The sequence below is a fragment of the Dipteris shenzhenensis genome, chromosome 7 (genome assembly GCF_047967505.1).
Source record: "Dipteris shenzhenensis isolate YYH24624 ecotype China chromosome 7, Dip_SZ_1.0, whole genome shotgun sequence".
Classification (NCBI taxonomy): Eukaryota; Viridiplantae; Streptophyta; class Polypodiopsida; order Gleicheniales; family Dipteridaceae; genus Dipteris; species Dipteris shenzhenensis.
This window is the reverse complement of record NC_141602.1, coordinates 3,297,796-3,316,074: the sequence shown is the minus strand read 5'-3', so window position 1 is coordinate 3,316,074 and position 18,279 is coordinate 3,297,796. Positions and strand designations below refer to the sequence as shown.

Sequence of the window (18,279 nt, the reverse complement as noted above, 5' to 3'; positions counted from 1 at the left end):
CTTAAGACAGTCATAGGTGTCCTATCTTTAATTCTTTAATTAAGGGTAGGCAATGTGCCTTTACCCCAACATTTGCCTCGTGCACCTTTTGGCTATGTAGGGAATTATCAGAGGAACTTGTCCCACAGGGATATAATCAGGGTCATGAAAGATATCCTCTGGATCATCTGTTTGGGAAGCAGTCTCTACCGGAGCTCTATTTCTTGTAAAATATGCAATACCAATACGGCGAGGCGACGTTTCTTCTCTGAAGCTATCCGATATGGGCTAGTCCTTCCATGAAAGGGAAGGAGAGAGGTGTGATTATAGTAGCTTACCGGGTGGTCGGAATGTGCTGCTGTTAGCTAAGCTTTGTGTGTTGCTTTCACAGTGAAACTGTAATGTCGGTGCTGCGATCTTCTTTACCGACCTTGATGTAATGTGCTTGTTTCGGTGTCTTGTTGATTTTGCTGTCGTACGTCGCTACTCAATAGGATTCCGACTGTCAGCCATTCTTTATTTGTTGTTGCTTTTGGCGAGGTTTTTCTTTGGGAGTCGCGGTTTGAAGCCTTGAGCCTTTCGTGATTGAAATGATTGCGCTTGCAGTTGATGCTTAATGACAACTATATGGAGCCTCGTCAAAGCTCCCTTTGGCGGAGTATTGCTTTACAATATGGATGATCACGTATTGCTAAATTATCGCTGTGAGGTCCTCCTCTACTATTGTATTCACTAGGATAGAGTTTTGTGTTTTTTCGACTTTGGCTATACCGTATGCGGTTTACGATGTCGTTTGTAATCGTTGGCATATTTGCCAGCCTTGTGCACGCAGGTGTGATCCTACGACGCCGTCGGAAGCTTTGTTGTTTTCGGAGTTGCGGTTTGTATGTTTCTCTGTTGTTGTTTCACGTCGCAATCGACAATGTCGCTTGTTGTGCTATGAGCAAAAACCGGCAATTCTGGGTAGGAACGCTGATAGGATTGCCAATAGTGTTCAGAGTGTCTTCAGACAAGTGAAAAACACAAACACATCTCCAATCCTGACAACAAGGTGCTAGCAGTCAGAGTATAATCGGACTACAAAAACTATCACGAGATGTATAAAAAGAACAGAGAGGAAACCTTGCAAAGGTAGTATGTTTCTTGTATATTATGTTTTAGCAGAGAATACATCAACTTAACAACTCTCTTCAAGAGGAGCTGATACAAGGTTTATATAGCCATCCGAGATCAGTCCGACTCTTGTAAGGCAACAGTAAGTTTCAAAATATAATATTCATAGTCCAAAACATTATGTGGTGGATCAGAGCGTGGCTTCACAGTTTTCTGAAGCTGTGACGATTAAGTACTAGTTGCGTGGAAGTGCAAAGGCGAATCTTTGGTGTTTCTTGTAGGAGCAACGTGAGCATCAATTGGTATTTCAATTGTGCGGGATTTTTCCTCTCTAGTGTACGTTGGCGATTGTGTGGGCACAAGAAGTGTTGGCTAGTAGGCGTGGTGCCTTGTTGGTGTCCGATGGATCTAATAGGCAAGAATTTAAGCGGCGACTTGTCGTTTCAGGTAGCTATGTGAAGTGACATACAACAGGAAAACGGAAGGCAACGCATGGTGATTTATTATGTTGTCTGATAGAGATGCCGATGAAGACCTTCAACGAATCTTCGTGAAGGCTCAGAACGACGATCACCAAGGCACGGGCATGGCGCCCTTCCCAAGTGCGCTGACATGGCGTTTACAGATGGCACACAGATGACATGGCATATGCCTGCTCAGAGCTGACGTGGTAGTGATACGTGGCAGACTTGCTAGTACTGAAGTGGCACATGTGTCAGTTGACGTGGCACACACGTGTGGATGACTTGGCCTTGAGTGACACGTGTTAGCTGATGTGGCAAGTGGCAAGTACATACACGTGGCAGTTGCAGCAGATTGATGACTTGGCAAATTGCTGATATGTCAATTAAGGTGGCTGACTGTGGTTAGGATAACCCTAATCAAGTTAACTGCAATTAGTTAACCATGGTTTGGTTGACCCCAGGTAATGACCCATTCAGTTTGACCCAACCAAACCACTCTCGTTAGTGTAACGAGACTGTGACCAGCCCTGTTAATCTGGTTGAAGTTCAGTCATCACAGACTAACCAGACCAAAGCCAGTTAGTCTGGTTAGGGTAACCAGTAGGTTACTCATCCAGTTACTGTCAAGAAAAAAAAAAAGACAGTTGCAGAAACAGTTTTTGCTATTTGTTTCCACCTATCTGTCAATCATTTCCCGTCAGAAAATCAGCAGAAACTAGAGAAAATCAGAGATTTGCAGGAAAATAAAGAAATGTATGCCTGCTGCTCAGAGAAGGGGAAACAGATGCATTTTGAGAGGCTTTTGCAGCAGTCAGAAAGGGGTAACACAGAGAATTGATGCTCCTTAAGTAGACAACCAATTTGTGGCAAGAGTTGGGGCTAAGTTGAGAGTGCAATACACCTCTTGTTGAGGTATCTTCTCTTTCAAAAGCAAAGGCTGAGTGCATCAGTTGCATACACAGTGTGTGTGAGAGTTTGCAAACCTCAGACAAGTTGCAGTGATGGCTTCATAGCAGCATGGCCAATCATCCCATGAGGGAATGGTAGAGTCTGATCAGGTACGGCAGGTAGAGGGTATGCAGACAAATAAAGAGAATGCCTACAGAGAGCTGATTACTCAGTTGGCAGAGGCAAGAAGTGACCCTTTGATTCGCAGGATGGTACAACCAGAGAAGCCTCCCTCTGCAGCAAATCAAGAAGTAGTAGGCAAAAAGAGATCCTTGAGTCCTACTCCTCTTTCCATAGATGAGGTATCGGGAAAGAGTTAGAAGTCTCGCCATAAGGACAACAAAAAGAGGAAAAGACAAGGTTTTCTTTCCAAGAAGAAAAAGACTAAGCATCATTATAGTTCATCTAGTTCGTCGTCTTCTTCTAGCTTTACCTCTTTATCCTGGACATCATCTTCTTCTTCTGGATCCTAAGCATAGGAAGAAGAAGAAAAGAAGTTCTGCAAGAGAGCAGAGACTAAAGAATTCAAAGATGGTGGGAAGTCAGTGAGATTTGCCACATACCACGGCCAATATGGTCAAGCTGAGAAGGCAATGCAATTCATAAGGTTTCAAGAAAGTCTCAAAAAAGACTTAACTTAGGAAGTATTGGGCAAGACTCACTCTAAAGATACAAGCCCAAGTGAACACTAAGGATATCTTATGCATTCAGCCAATGTGGCTAATCTTATATATATGAAAGATCCTACTACTGTGCCTTCACTACAGGCAGGAGTACCGGGGGATAAAAAGCTAGTGACCTCCAAGTTTGAGACAAGAGAGTTTCTCAGGGCTCGCTTTTCTAATGCTTTGCCAGGAGCGTCAACCCCTGAGAGACCTAAAGATCATGGCATAGAACTCATTCCTAGCAGTGAACCACCTAATAGTCTCCCATACAGAGTTAGTGCAACTCAGCGAGAAGATATTATGGCCTAGGTGCAATGCTTATTGTCCAAGGGGCTGATTCAGCCCAGTTCTTCTCCTTTTTGCTCCCCTGTACTGCTGGTACAGAAGAAAGGTGGTTCATTCCGTACGTGCGTCGATTTTCGCGCTCTAAATAAAATGATCATCAAGAATAGATTCCTATTCCGTGCATTGATGATGTGTTGGAATAGTTAAATGGGGCTTCAGTTTCAGCAGGATAGACTTAAAGAGCGGTTGTCACCAAGTGAGGATACAGCCTCGGGATGTGCCCAAGACATTGTTCCGCACTACTTTTGGGTTGTATGAGTATCTGGTGATGCATTTTGGATTGACTAATGCCCCATCTACTTTCAATAGAATGATGGATCGTATCTTTCGACCCTACAGACAGTTCATAGGGACCTTCTTCGATGACATTCTAAGTCCAAAGAAGAGCACAAGGAACATCTTGCTATAGTTTCAAGAGCTGGGAAATCACCTGATCTATGCAAACAGCAAGAAGAGTGAATTCTTCCTTGGAGAGATCCATTACTTGGGGCATATAATATCCAAGGATGGATCCCGCAAAGATCCAAGCCATTCAGGAATGGCCAGAGTTGAAGACTGTGCATGAAGTCCGTAGTTTCCTAGGCTTGTGTTCTTACTACAATAGATTTATCAGGCATTTTGTGGACATAGCTGCTCCACTTCACGACCTTACCAAGAAAAATGCAGCTTTCAGATGGGGAATTCCGCAAAAGAAAGCATTCTCACACTCAAATAGAAGCTGACCATAGAGCCAATCTTGATAGTTCCATATCAGCCATTTGATGTGGATTGTGATGCTTATGGGGACATTTTCAGATTGTCCATACTTCGGTAGTTAGGAACAGAGTGGCAGATGCCTTGTCTCAAAGACCCCTGGTGAACAATGTGAGTGTTGCTTATCATTGGGATCTGGAAGACATGAGGGAGCAATATGCTAATGTGTCAAGGTTTTTGTTGAGTTAACATTAAAAAAAGCATAACTAATTTTTTTAAAATGTTCTATATACATATACATATCCATATACATACATACATACTCTAATGCCATTCTCATATCACAAGCGGCTTCTATGAAGTACTTAAACACATTCTATGGCTATGCTTGTTAAGGGTTTGGACTTGTCTATTGAACTTCTTTGCAATTTTGTAATGAAATTGAATTTTGGTAATCTATTCGCATTTTTTTCCATAATTGAAATAACAAGGATGGATCTTTGATGTGGGGACAAGGTCAAGATGTTGGGGGGGAATGAAGTCATTGCATTTTTGTAATTAAACCACATAGATACTATAGTGGTGTGTTTACTAGGAAAAATAATATCTTGGTGATAGTAAGAAGTGTATCAATAATGATATGCTCTTTCCATTTCCCACTATGGATGCAATGATTATAAGTGAAGTAGTTTGGAGTGTTTCAAAGTGGCCCAAGACCTCTCTACAACATATTGGTGTTGATTTTAGTGAGATTTTACAGCAAGTGCAAGAGGGGTAGTCTACCAGTCACTATTCCTTGAAAGATCAGTATCTAATGAAAGATGACTGTCTATGTATCACCTAGGAGATGAGGAAAAAGATTTTGGAGGAATGCCTTGCATCTCCTTATGCTGGGCATAGAGGAATTACAGCAACTCCTCAAGCACTAGAGAGGTATTTCTTTTGGCCAGGGATGCGAAAGGATATACATCAGTTTGTCACGGAATGCCTTACCTGTCAAAAAGTGAAATATGATAGACGGAAGGCACCTGGCGTACTTTATGCCTCTTTCCGTGCCTCAAGCACCGTGAGAAAGTATTGCAATGGACTTCATTTTTGATTTGCCAAGATCAAAGTCAAGGAATGATGGGATCTGGTCTATCATTGATAGATTCAGCAAGCAAGCTCATTTGATTCTGATTCGCAAAACTATTAAGGCAGATCATATGGCTAAGCTTTTCATGGCACAGATCTTCAAGCACCGTGGTATGCCTAAGTCCATTGTCAATGATCGAGATCCCAGAATGGCCATTGTATTCTGGAGAGCTTTATTTGATAATATGGGGACGAATCTGAATTTTTCTTCTTCCTTCCATCTCCAGACAGATGGTAAAAGTGAGGTAGCAAATTCTACAGTGTTGGATATGCTGAAATGCTACGTGGGTGGCCAAGGTTCAGACCGGGAAAGTACCTACGATTGGTGGAGTTTGCTTACAATAATACAATTCACAGCTCCACAAGGAAAGCCCCCTTTGAGGTCAGCTATGGAAAGGTGATTCTGCCACCTATCTTGAAGACCAAAGATGAAATATTTGTAGCTGATCAGTTTGTTAGTGATCTCCATACAGCTAATAGCCAAGTCTGGACAGAGATTGAAAGGTCTCAAGAAAAGCATAAGAGAGTCGCATATAAGCATAGGAAACAGTTGGATCTTAAGCAAGGGGATTGGGTGCTTTTGAAGTTTGAGAAGTCTAGGCTCCCTAAACTAAAGGGTAAACAAAAGGTGTATGCAAAGATATCTCCCAGATTAATGAGGTTGCATACAGGTTGGCACTATTAGAGCATTGGAGGATTCACAATGCTTTTCATGTGAGTCTTCTAAAGAAATTTCAGGGGCCAGAGCCTACACAACCAGTAACAGAGGATCCACGAGAAGTGGATGAGCTGGAGGAGTGTTGGAATTATAGATATAATTCAGCAGTGACCAATGTAATATAATAAGTTAGTTAGGGGTACTTTTCCCTCATTTAGAGGTTTTTCCCCCTAACTGCAGTTAGTTCACTAACTATAGTTAGTGACTACTAAGGTTTTGTCACTAGGACAAAACCTTATCCTACTCACTTTTGTGTTGTACTCTTTACACTCTATTCTATTGCAACTACAGCTTCCAAGCTTTCTACTCTCTCACTCACTCTTGCTCTCATTCTCTTACCTTCATTTGGTATCAGAGCAGGTCCAAGAGCTTTGTGCTCCTTGCTCCCTTTAGTTCCAACACTCAGCCTCGACTTTCAGCCTGCGCCAATCTGTCCGTACAGTCCGTACGACTGTACGGAATTCTGACGCCAAGTGTCGCCGTTTGCGTACATCGCCGTACACGTGCTCGCCGTACAATTTCGCCTGCCGTACAGCTTCGGAACAGCCTTCTTACTGCTTCCGTACATCGACGTACCACATCCGTACGGTTCGTAACAGGCGACCGTGCAGCTCCGTACAGGCGACCGTGCAGCTCCGTACAGGCGTCCGTGCAGCTCCGTACAGGTGTCCGTACAGCTCCGTACAGCGCCGTACAGTCTGTTTTGTCTGTTGCAGGAGCATCGGTACACTCCACCGTACTGCCGTACACACTGACCGTACAGTTCGTACAGTCTGTCCTTGCAGATCTGCACCAGTTGCTGTCAGCCTCGGGTGTTCTTTGACAGGCTCATTCTTCAGAAAACTACAGTGTGGTGCAGTTGTTTTGGAGTAAATTTGGGGCATTTTGCATATTGCAGACATTGCAATCATTGTGCAATTTTGGAGCTACATCTGGAGAAAAATTGGAGATATAGTCTGAAATTTGGGGCTTTTGTATTAAAATTGCAGATTTGGGGCTTTTAGCATTTTTACCCCTTTCTGGCTGCAATTTCTAGCCACAAATTGGGGCTTTTGTGTTTGGAGAGCATTTTTTGGAGTATTCAGTACATACTGCCTTTCTTGGAGTGTTTGGAACACTTTTGGCAGATTTTGGAGAGTGTTTTATGCTTGGACAGATTTCTGACAGCTCAAGTGCAGAAATCTAAGTTGCATATACAGCCCGTGCTTGGCTGTGTTTTTTGGGAGTTGTGCATTTTATTCCCAGTAAGGGAATTCAGCTTTGTATCTGCTTCAATCTCTTTCTTAGATATGGCCCATCAAAATCAGAATGAGTTCCAGTTCGGTGGTCTTTCACAGGAAGACAAATTGGATGGTACCAACTACTCCCTCTGGAGTTTCATGGTACGTAATATTCTGATTTCTCGCAATTTATGGGATTATGTCAATGGGGATGAAATCCGACCAGCAGATATTGCACCTGCTACCCCTCCTCAGCAAGGAGGTGGAAGAGGTCGTGCACAAGGTGCAGCTGCAGGACAAGTTGTTGGTGCAGCTACAGTCAATACTCCTGAGCAAAAGAGATGGGATTCACGGGATGCCTTAGCCTTGTCATGCATCTCTCTTTCAGTGAAAAGATCAATCATTCCGCATATCCGGTCGTGTAAGACCTCCAGGGCAGCGTGGGATATTTTGGAAAGCATGTATGCAGCACGGAATGATGCCAGGGTATCTTTTTTAAAAAGAGAGTTGAGCAATACACATATGGAGGAGGGTGACTCCATGTCAGCCCACCTCACTAAGCTACAGGATCTCAGAGAGCAGTTGTTAAACATAGATGAAATTATTCCTGATTCAGAGATGATTACAACCACTCTGAATTCTCTTCCTGAGTCTTATCTCAGCTTTCACACTTCGCTGAATTTATCATTGAGGGGGGGTGCAAATCCTCTTTCTTTTCATGAGCTGATAGGACTTCTGCTTCAGGAAGAGCAGACCAGGAAAAATTTGGCTTCACGTGCAGGTGAACAAGCCATGCTCTCAAAATTTAAATCAAAAACAAAGGGACAGGCAAAGACAGCAGCAAATCAGCCTTCCAGTGGGTCACAACAGCCTTCACAAAAGGCTAAAAGTGATGCAAGCAAGCCCAAAAAGAAGGGTTTTTGTCACTACTGCAAAAAGCCAGGTCATCACATAGCAGAATGCAGGAAAAGGATTGCAAAGGAAAAGAAAAACAGCTCAGGAATGGCTGTTTCAGATTCAGCCCCTTGTGCATCTGACAGTGGGGATGCTGCAGCCAACTTTGTTGGTCAAGATTATGCCTTTTTATCTTGCATTTCTGATTCTAGGTTGGCTGTTCCAGATGCTCGGGATAGTACAGCTACTTGCAGTGATGATACATATGCATTTTTGACTTGCAGTTTTGACTCTTCTACAGATGCATCTGCTTTCAGTGTTGATGAAACACTGAACACATGGTATTTTGACAGCGGTGCATCCAAGCACATCACTTCGAGGAAGTGTCTTTTTACTTCCTTGCATCCACCTCCTGTTGGTAAGAAAGTCACTTGTGCCAACAACTCCTCATATTCAGTACGTGGCACAGGAGAAGTTGAGCTCACTGCAATTGATGGCTCAATTTTCAGACTTTCTGATGTCTTATATGTGCCTGGCATAACCAAAAATCTTCTTTCAGTGTCCACTCTTAACAGAGGGGGATTTCAGGTCATCTTTGAGGATGACAAATGTGCTGTCCGGGACAGGGAAGCTAACTATGCCTTAATGTTATCTGGTACTCTGCTGCGTGGGCTTTTTCAGCTTGATATTTTTCAGAAAAGAGCAGCTCATGCTTTGGCAATTTCTACCCCTACAGTTGCCATGCAAAATGCAGAATTATGGCATGCCAGATATGGCCACATGCATTACAACAGCTTAATGACACTTCAGAAATTTTCAATGGTTGATGCATTGCCACCTCTTGAGATACCTCCTCCACATGCCTGTGAAGGGTGCATTTTAGGTAAAATGCATAGATTTCCCTTCAAGAAGGATGGTTCAGTTAAAGCTGTTCGCAAATTGCAGCTTATACACAGTGATGTCTGTGGTCCCATGAGGACTCCGTCATTGGGTGGTCATCTCTACTTTGTCACATTTATTGATGACTACTCCAATTTTACTTGGGTTTATGGGCTGAAAAAGAAATCTGAAGTCTTCACAGTGTTTAAACACTTTTCAGCCATGGTTGAAAATGAAACCGGGCTCAAGATACAGATATTACGCACGGATAGAGGTGGGGAATACCTATCTGTAAAATTTGATGCTTTCCTCAAACAAAAGGGTATTGTGCATCAGCTCACAGTCAGGCTGACCCCTCAGCAAAATGGCAAAGCTGAGAGGAAAAATAGAACCCTCATGGAGATGGACAGATGTATGCTGAAAAGCAAACACATGCCTCATAAATTCTGGTTAGAGGGTTTGATGTGTGCCAATTACATTTTGAACAGGGCTCCCACTAAGGCTTTAAAAACAAAAACTCCTTTTGAGGTCTGGAATGACAGGAAGCCTTCAGTGGATCACTTCCGAGTCTTTGGATGCCTTGCCTATGCACATGTGCCAGTTGAATTTAGGCACAAATTGTCAGATAAAGCCATCAAATGCATATTTGTTGGATACAGTGCAGAAAGCAAGGGGTATCGTCTCTACAATCCTGCTACACGCAAAATCATTGTAAGTAGAGATGTGATATTTTCTGAAAATTCAGCTCACACTCAGGCTGATTTTCAAATGCCTTCACCTTCAGAAGATGTCTTTCAAGGGTTGCTACCCATTGCTTTGGGTTCCCCTGCTGATTTTTCTGATCCAAATCAGAATTTACAGCAACCTTCAAATGCTTCAGTTCCGCCACAGGATGTCATGCCTCCTCCACAGGCAGTGGAACAAGCGGTGCAGCAAGAAATTGCAGACATACATGCAGCAAAAACAGTCCCAAACTGGCTGTTACAGACTCTCCGGGAGAGTAAACTTGATGCTCCGTTACCTGGCAGGACTCGCAGTGCAGCAAGGCACATGGAAGGTGCTAATGCAGTGGAATCAGCATATGCAGGTACTCTCCTTGATGAAGAGGAGCCTGCCACATTTGAAGAGGCACAAGGTAATGTGCATTGGATGAATGCCATGCACGATGAGTTGCAGTCCATTGCAAAAAATCAGACTTGGGATGTTGTGGACTTGCCACAGGGTAAACATGCTATTGGCACACGATGGGTATTTAAAGTCAAACGGAAGCCAGATGGCTCCATTGACAGATATAAAGCCAGGCTGGTTGCTAAAGGCTATGCTCAGAAAAAGGGCATAGATTATGAGGAGACTTTTGCTCCTACATCCCGGATGACCACCATCCGATCAGTAATTGCAATGGCTGCACATTTTGAGTGGAATGTTCATCAGTTGGACATAAAAACAGCCTTCTTAAATGGGGACTTGCTGGAAGAGGTGTATGTCAAACCACCTCCGGGTTTTGGAATTACAGCAAATGCACTTCAAGTCTGCAAGCTTAATAAAGCTTTATATGGGCTGAAACAGGCCCCTCGTGCATGGTATGCCAAGATACATGCCTTTTTGACCAGCAAGGGGCTGCACAATAGTCCTACTGAGAGCACCCTCTACATCAAGATGGATGGGGGGGAAATATTAGTCATCCTTCTTTATGTTGATGACTTACTGCTCACAGGGTCCAATGACGACAAAATTGCAGATTTCAAAACTGATTTGCAGACCCACTTTGATATGTCAGATTTGGGGCTGCTTCACTTTTATTTGGGGATCCAGTTCTCTCATGAGAGACGTGGCACTGTTATGTCTCAGTCCAAGTATGTTCAGAAACTTTTGGACAGATTTAACATGCAAGAGTGTAAGCCCATATCTACTCCTATGGAACCGGGGCTGAAACTCACAATGCATGATGCAGGAGAATCAGTTGATGCCACACTTTACAGTCAAGCTGTTGGATGCCTCATATATCTGTGCAATACTAGGCCTGATATTCAGTTTGCAGTATCTCAGGTGAGCAGGTACATGCACAGCCCCAAAACTATGCATTGGCAGGCAGTTAAGCGCATCTTCCGTTATTTGCAAGGCACCAAGTCTTTTGGCTTACTTTTTCCCAGGGGGGGTGACTTGCAGATGTATGCCTACAGTGATTCAGATTGGGCTGGTGATTATGACACTATGCAGTCCACTAGTGGCAATTGTTTCTTTTTGGGAAAATCTTGCATTTCATGGCTGAGCAAGAAACAATCTACAGTGGCTACCTCATCATGTGAAGCTGAGTACAGGGCAGCTTTCACAGCAACAGTTGAATGTGTCTGGCTGAGACGTTTATTTGCTGATCTTCATCTGTCTTTGGAGGGTCCTTCTCCAATTCTCACTGATAGTCAGAGTGCCATTGCAGTGGCAAAGAATCCAGTGTTTCATGCTCGCACGAAGCACATTGAGGTTCACTATCACTACGTCAGAGAGAAGTTGCATGCAGGAGAGATCAGTATGATCTTTGTGTCCACACATGACAACGTTGCAGATATTTTCACCAAAGCGCTACCACGTGAGAAGTTTGAGGCATTTCGCAGTGCCCTGAACTTATATCCGTTTGGTGATTGATCAGCCTTGTACATGACATTGGCACTGCAGGGGGGTGTTGGAATTATAGATATAATTCAGCAGTGACCAATGTAATATAATAAGTTAGTTAGGGGCACTTTTCCCTCATTTAGAGGTTTTTCCCCCTAACTGCAGTTAGTTCACTAACTATAGTTAGTGACTACTAAGGTTTTGTCACTAGGACAAAACCTTATCCTACTCACTTTTGTGTTGTACTCTTTACAAGGAGGTCCTTCAGCTAGAGCAGATTGTGTACCATATTGTACACAAAGGCCCTCAGGGCAAGGAATTTTACAGATACCTTGTAAAGTTTAAGAATTATTCAACATTGGATGCCTAGTGGATGGATGAAGACATGTTGTCTAATCATCCACAACTTTTGGATGTTTACAAGGAAGCCTTTTAGTCGAGGTTAAGTGAATAGAAGCCGAGGGGATGTCACCTAGCTATAAATATTCCAAAGTCAAAGCATAAGTTTACCATTTATTGATCATAATTAATGAGTTCTTCATTTTTTAAATTCTGTTCAAAGAGTTACTTTCATTTGGTGAAAGTCTTAACTTCGGTCAAAGATACTTAATCTCGGTTAAGTAAGCTAACCTCGGTTGGGGACACTTGGCTTTAGCCAAAATGGTTAACCACAGTTAGCCAAAGAACCAAGGTGTTGACTCCGGTAATGATTGTTGACTTCGGTCAACGAGACTTGGCTTACGCAAAGAGGGTTAACTTCGTTAACCAAGGTGCACCAACTTCGGTTGCCATAATTAAGGCGCTTTGACTGATGGTCAAGCCCCTTAATTATGACCAAGAAGGTTGACCTCGACCAAGAATTGTGTTCTATGTTTTGTTCACATGTTTGCTTGGTGGGGACGCCCATAGTGACTAGGATTAGTCTACATATTATTATTTGCATGCAAAGCGCTGACCATTAATGGGTGCCATGGTTGTGCACTTTAGTTAATGGTTGCAGGAACTAAGAAGGATTGAAGAACCAAGCAATATGGAGCTAGGTGAGCGCTTTGGAGATCACTCGCATGACCAAGTGCTTCGAGGACTCTAGAGTTGCCCCTAGTGACATGTAATTAGGAAAGTTGGCATGTTGCCAAATGAATAAGCCTTGAGCTCTTTGAAAAACTATTCACGTTTTGAACTTTGTAACAACAACTCTACGTTGAACTCTCTGTACTCAGAATTTTTCAAGTGATAAAGACCTTCGGGAGGGTCTAGCCCGACTGTTGTCCTGGGCCCTAGTGTGTTGTGTGAGAGAGAGTGAGGGAGGTGAGAGCTAGAGAGCTGTTTTAGCAGTAAACGAAGCTTGCAGTAATGAGAAAAGTTTCAGATGCAGCATACATGGCTGTCATGTATCAAATAGCAATCGCTTGATTGAAGGGTCCTAGATGTGTGCTTGAAAGTATCGTCACTCAAGTCGAGGTAGAGCTTTCTACCTTGGTTGCACGAGTCGTCGTGAAAACTGGCTTGGGAGGACTGCCCCTAGATAGGTTTATGACTTTACTATCTCAACTTTCTCTACTCGGTAAGTGAAGCTATGTCGATGAAATATTGCTTGTGAGGTGTTGAAGATCATGACCTTGATCTTGCCAACAAGGTTGACTGTCAGATTTCTCTCCTTGCAAAACACCTTTAGGGCCTTTAGGTGTCTTTGTAGGCGTGCTGCCGAAGAGGAGGTGAGGACTATGTTGTCTGCATACAATATCTATATCATCAGATCAACAAGCAAGGATCCCTCCCCTCCTAGGTGCCCAATGAATATTACTATCTCATCAATGTACTGCGGAAAGAGTGTCTGTGAGAGGGGACATCCTTGCTTCAGTCCGGTTGTGCTCTCAATGCGATCTGATAGGCCTCCAGGGGTGCGTACTCACCCTCTGACTAACTCATATAGGTTCATCACCCACCATATCATGTCTATTGGTATTTGCATCTCCTTGGAGTCTCCTAATCGTGCGGGCTCATGGGACTCTGTCAAAGGCCTTCCAAAAGTTTACAAAGCAAGCGTAGACTTTTTGGGATCTTGATCTCGCATCCTCGATGACAACCCGTGGGGTGAAAATGTGGTCAAGAGACACACAACATGACGATGAGATGATAGACCAAACCATCTCATGTATCTACACATTCGATCATCCTCGATGACAACCCGTGGAGTGAAAATGTGGTCAAGACACACACAACGGGACGATGAGATGGTAGACCAAACCATCTCATGCTCTACGCATTGAATGTTAACAAAAGTGTACTATACTTCTTGTACTGCAACAGGAAAGCATTGAAACTATGAGCATACATAGTATAGTGATCTTGGCCATGGTCTGTAAGCAAATTATTACATGTATGAGCCAAACTATCTAATAAGTAATCATGGCCATGAGCATACATAGTGAAGTGATGACGGTGATGGTCTGTAAGCAAATTATCCATAGATCTTGGCCATTGTGTGGCCAATTATGAGGGTGCAGTAATTCCACGTGTCCATGGCCCTGCTTTGTGATCGGCACAATAGTGGTGGTACTCCAAGTAGGGGGGAACCAGTATAGAATTATTTGCAAGAGGTGCTTCTATTTCAAAGTATCTTAGTGCTTAATTGAATGGAAGCAAAGGAAGTAGAGCAGCAATCATTTGAGTACCTTAGGGAAGGGCAGATTTAGTCAAGTAGTTTCCCTTGGGCTGTTCTAGTTCTTGATAGTTTCTAAAAAAATGGATCTATGCTATTGTGCATAGATCATCGTGCCCTTAATAAGGTAGCCATTAAAAATAAATATCCAATGCTTCATATTGATGAACTCTTTGATCAATTACAAGGAGATAAGTTTTTATAAGATTGACTTACGATGCTATCTTTGAGAAGAGACTAGGTATGCACCAAAGAAAGTTAAAGCTATTCTAGAGTAGCCTAGTTTGACTACTCTAGAAGAGCTGCAAATATTCCTTGGTCTCATGGGGTTTTATTGGAGACTTGTCAAGGATTATGCTAGGGTTGCAGTACCTACTATGTATCAGCTTAAGGGAAAGGAAAGTAATTTTGAGAAAGTTGAAAGAGGTTTTCAGCTCATTAAGCATGATAGCAAGTTGCAACTGCTGCAATGTACTTGCTAAGTTTGAAATTCTGTTTGGCCAAGAGAGTACCAGGAGGTTGTGCAATCAGCCTAAGCTGAAAAGTCGAAAGGGTAGGTAGGTTGAACGGATTGAAGAGCTTGATATCCAATTGAGATATGTGGTAGTTGATGCATTGAGACAGATGCCTATGATAAATGAGCTGAGTTTTACAATGAGCTCCTCGAGTCCTTGAGGGGTAAATGTGAACTTGATCGCATTTAGTGTAAAACTTGAAAAGTTGTAAAAATAGTGGCCCTGTAAAGGTTATCTTATAATTTCAATGCTGATGGTTGGCAGTGAAGAACAGCTACCAGAAGCTTGTGAAATTAGTAACACTTTCTAAGAGGATGTGGTGTGTGAAATTTCTTGTGTGAGAGCGTACCATATGTAGGCACTGATGACATCATTGGGGATGTCATAGGAGCTAGTCCTTGCTATGCATGATGGAGTTCATGGTCTTCAACCTTGTGACTTGAAACTGCATTGTGTGTTGCGTTTTTAGAGGATGAGTTGGGCATGCTTTTGGATTCATTAGATATATGTTCCCATCATATTAGTGGACATTCAAATTTCACCTTGTGAAGTTTCCTCCATGTTGCAGCTTGCTTATTTGCGATAGATTCTTTCTATCTTGAGTGGTTGCATTGCCCTATCAGCTAGATTGTATGAGCATTTTTTTTTAAAAATGTTCATTTGGGAGAGGCTAAAATGAAAAGTATATTCTTCATAAGCGGTTATAGCTTGATTGAAGAGGATATGGACTTTTTTGGATTAGTCTGCCAGTCTTTGTGATTGCTGAGTCTGCCCTTTGCCTCCAGATTGTTGATGAAAACTCAGTTCCAAGACCCACGTTGGACACTGCTAACATTGTGGATTTGTATGAGTGAGAGCATATGGTTATACTATGATTGACACCCATGTTGGGCACTGATGACAATGGTAGGGATGCCAGAGTATCTAGTCCCTGCTATGTGTGATGGAGTTTATGGTTTTCAACCTTGTGATTGACTATCATGAGATTGAAACTACACTATGTGTTGTGTATTTAGAGAATGAGTTTGAGCATGTTTCTAGATTCATTAGATATATGTTCCTGTCGTATTAGTGGCAAATTTCTCCTTGTGAGTGACTATCATGAGATTGAAACTGCATTGTATTGTGTCTTTAGAGGATGAGTTCAGGCATGTTCCTTGATTCATCTAGATATATGTAATTGTACTTGTGGTTGGTGAAGAATAATAGTTGATGCAGAGCAAGGACACAAGTGGCAAAAGTATACTATAGCAGATGCTTATCTACTCTATAAGGCTATAGTGTGTATTTTGGATGATAAAGACACTATTTTGAATGTCATGATAGTCCGAGTGTGGGACATCTAGGAATTTAGAAGACTTATGCTCTTTTGTAGAGACAGATCGTGTGGCCTGGTATAAATAAGGAGGTGCAAGAATATGTTGTGAAGTTCCAAAAGTGTCAATGAAATAAAGTAGAGGGGGCCGTTTGCTTCATTCACTGGAGATTCCATTTTGCAAGTGGGGAAAGTATCTCTCAGGATTTATTGTGTCTTTACCTAGAACACATAGAATTGATGACTTTATGTTGATACATTGAACAAGATAACTCCAACTAGGAGAAATATGAAAACCCCTGATTTGGCAAGGTTGTTTGTCGGAGTTGTTTTCAAGTTGTAAGCCCTTATTGTTAGTGACTAAGCTTGATAGCCACTTTTTACCTCCAAGAAAAGCACGTGAGTAGCAGCTTCTTGAGGGGTTGTCGATAAGAACTGGAGAAATGGACATGTAAGGTGTAGTTTTTTGTTTCTTTTTGAATTCCATGGAAAAAAAATTAATACGTGGAAGGGGCGGTTGCCAGCAGTGTTACAGGGCATTGGCTATGGAAAAAGGTTTGGCATCTATTTGAGTTAGTTTTAGTTAAAAAAAAGTCCCTTTGGCCTTTCATGTGCCTTTTCAGTTTGCTACATTTGCTGCTAAGGACCTTTCATCCTTGCAAATGGCTCTATTGTTGACATGCCATCAGCTTTTGGTACCTTGTTATCTTAATTCTTTCTTAGCTTGATGTATTCAAGATGCTTTTTCTCGTCGCTCACCTGATTAGACAGAATAACAACTGATAAAACAATTTTTAATCTGTGCATCAAGCTCATGGCTGACAGGCTGGTTGCCTTATGTTTTCTTATGACGACTTCAGTTGAAAAATTTCTGTACTGGTTGATGTAGCTCTCAGGAATGTTTCAAAGCTGCATGGAGTTCACATAAAATAGTTCATACAGAAGTGAGACAATCAGCACCAAAAGCAGACAGTCCTCAGCAGCAAATATCGGAGGCATTGTCACAGGGCTGGCTGTACTGCTTAAAAAAGGGGCAAACCCGATCTGCACAAATGCCTTTTTTTGATTGGACAGGGTATGCTACTTCCAATGTTTTTTGGTCCATTTCTATTGGTCATTGTTCTCTTTGTTTCTTTGTCGTTTTAAACAAGTAAAATTGTTCTATGTGACTGAAAAGAGAAAACAGGTTGATTTTTTCACTCTTTTGGGTCCTGCTGCCTACTTGAATCACTACTTTTGTGGTCATCCTACTGTCAATTTCATCCCTTTGCTTTTTCTCGGATCTTGTTTTGTTCTATTGTGGTCCATATGGCCACTTCTTTTTCATCATCTCGTTAGCTATATCTGATGTTATGTGTAATGACATTTTTGTAAGAGCATATGCTTAGTTTGTTTGTTTAATATGTTATAACCATGCATGCACACATGTTACAGTTAATCAAGGATGGCTTGTGTCGAGTGTCACGGGGACGTGGTGGTGATGGTGAAGTGTCTAAACTAACTGTCACTGAATTTGGCCTAGGGTATCAGGCTAGGGGCATTAGTTAATGCCCAAAAGGTACCTATGATTTTATGTGCAACAAGTGCAACTCCTGGTGCTGTTAGAGTGGTTTCATTTTCTAAGGTCATTGGTTTGGTTCAATGGGGTCATCCTTTAAAAACTGACCCCCTAGAGAGCCTTCTTAGGTGTCTGCTGGTGGCCTATCTGCTTGCCTTGTGTCACCTTGGGAAGCCTCTGGATCCCTTGGCTTTCCTTTCTGTTTTGAGACTTCACCCCTACCAGAGCAGCCTCATTCTCTTCATGGCGGATTTCTGCAGCTCTCCCTTTGCTTGCTGAAGGAATTTCATGCTTTCTTCGAGACAGTTCTCCTCCCCTTGGTGACCTCTGTTGTTGGCATGCTTCTGGGACCTGGGCGCTTTCATTCTGGGCCACTTTTGAAGCTGTTTTCGACTTTCTTCGCGACAGAAGCTCATCTTTTCTGCATCTGAAGCCATATTCATGGGCACCTCTCTTCCTGCTCCTGCCTAGTGCGAGGCGCACTGAAAACGGAGCTATTTGTGGGCTGTAAACTCTGTTCTGGTGGGCGCATTCTTGGCTGATCTGCTACAGCTTGCTGGACGCACT

The 18,279-nt window shown here is 42.6% G+C and overlaps 1 protein-coding gene across 2 annotated transcripts in view; it reads left to right on the top strand.

The window, feature by feature from the left end:
• Positions 1–18,279, top strand: part of MAP1A (methionine aminopeptidase 1A) — a 216,918-nt gene that overhangs the window by 66,373 nt on the left and 132,266 nt on the right. For both annotated transcript variants that reach the window (XM_087376968.1, XM_087376967.1), the window contains exon 4: positions 17,044–17,229. In XM_087376968.1, the coding sequence (XP_087233094.1) occupies positions 17,044–17,229 (186 nt within the window). The remainder of the gene's footprint in view (positions 1–17,043; positions 17,230–18,279) is intronic.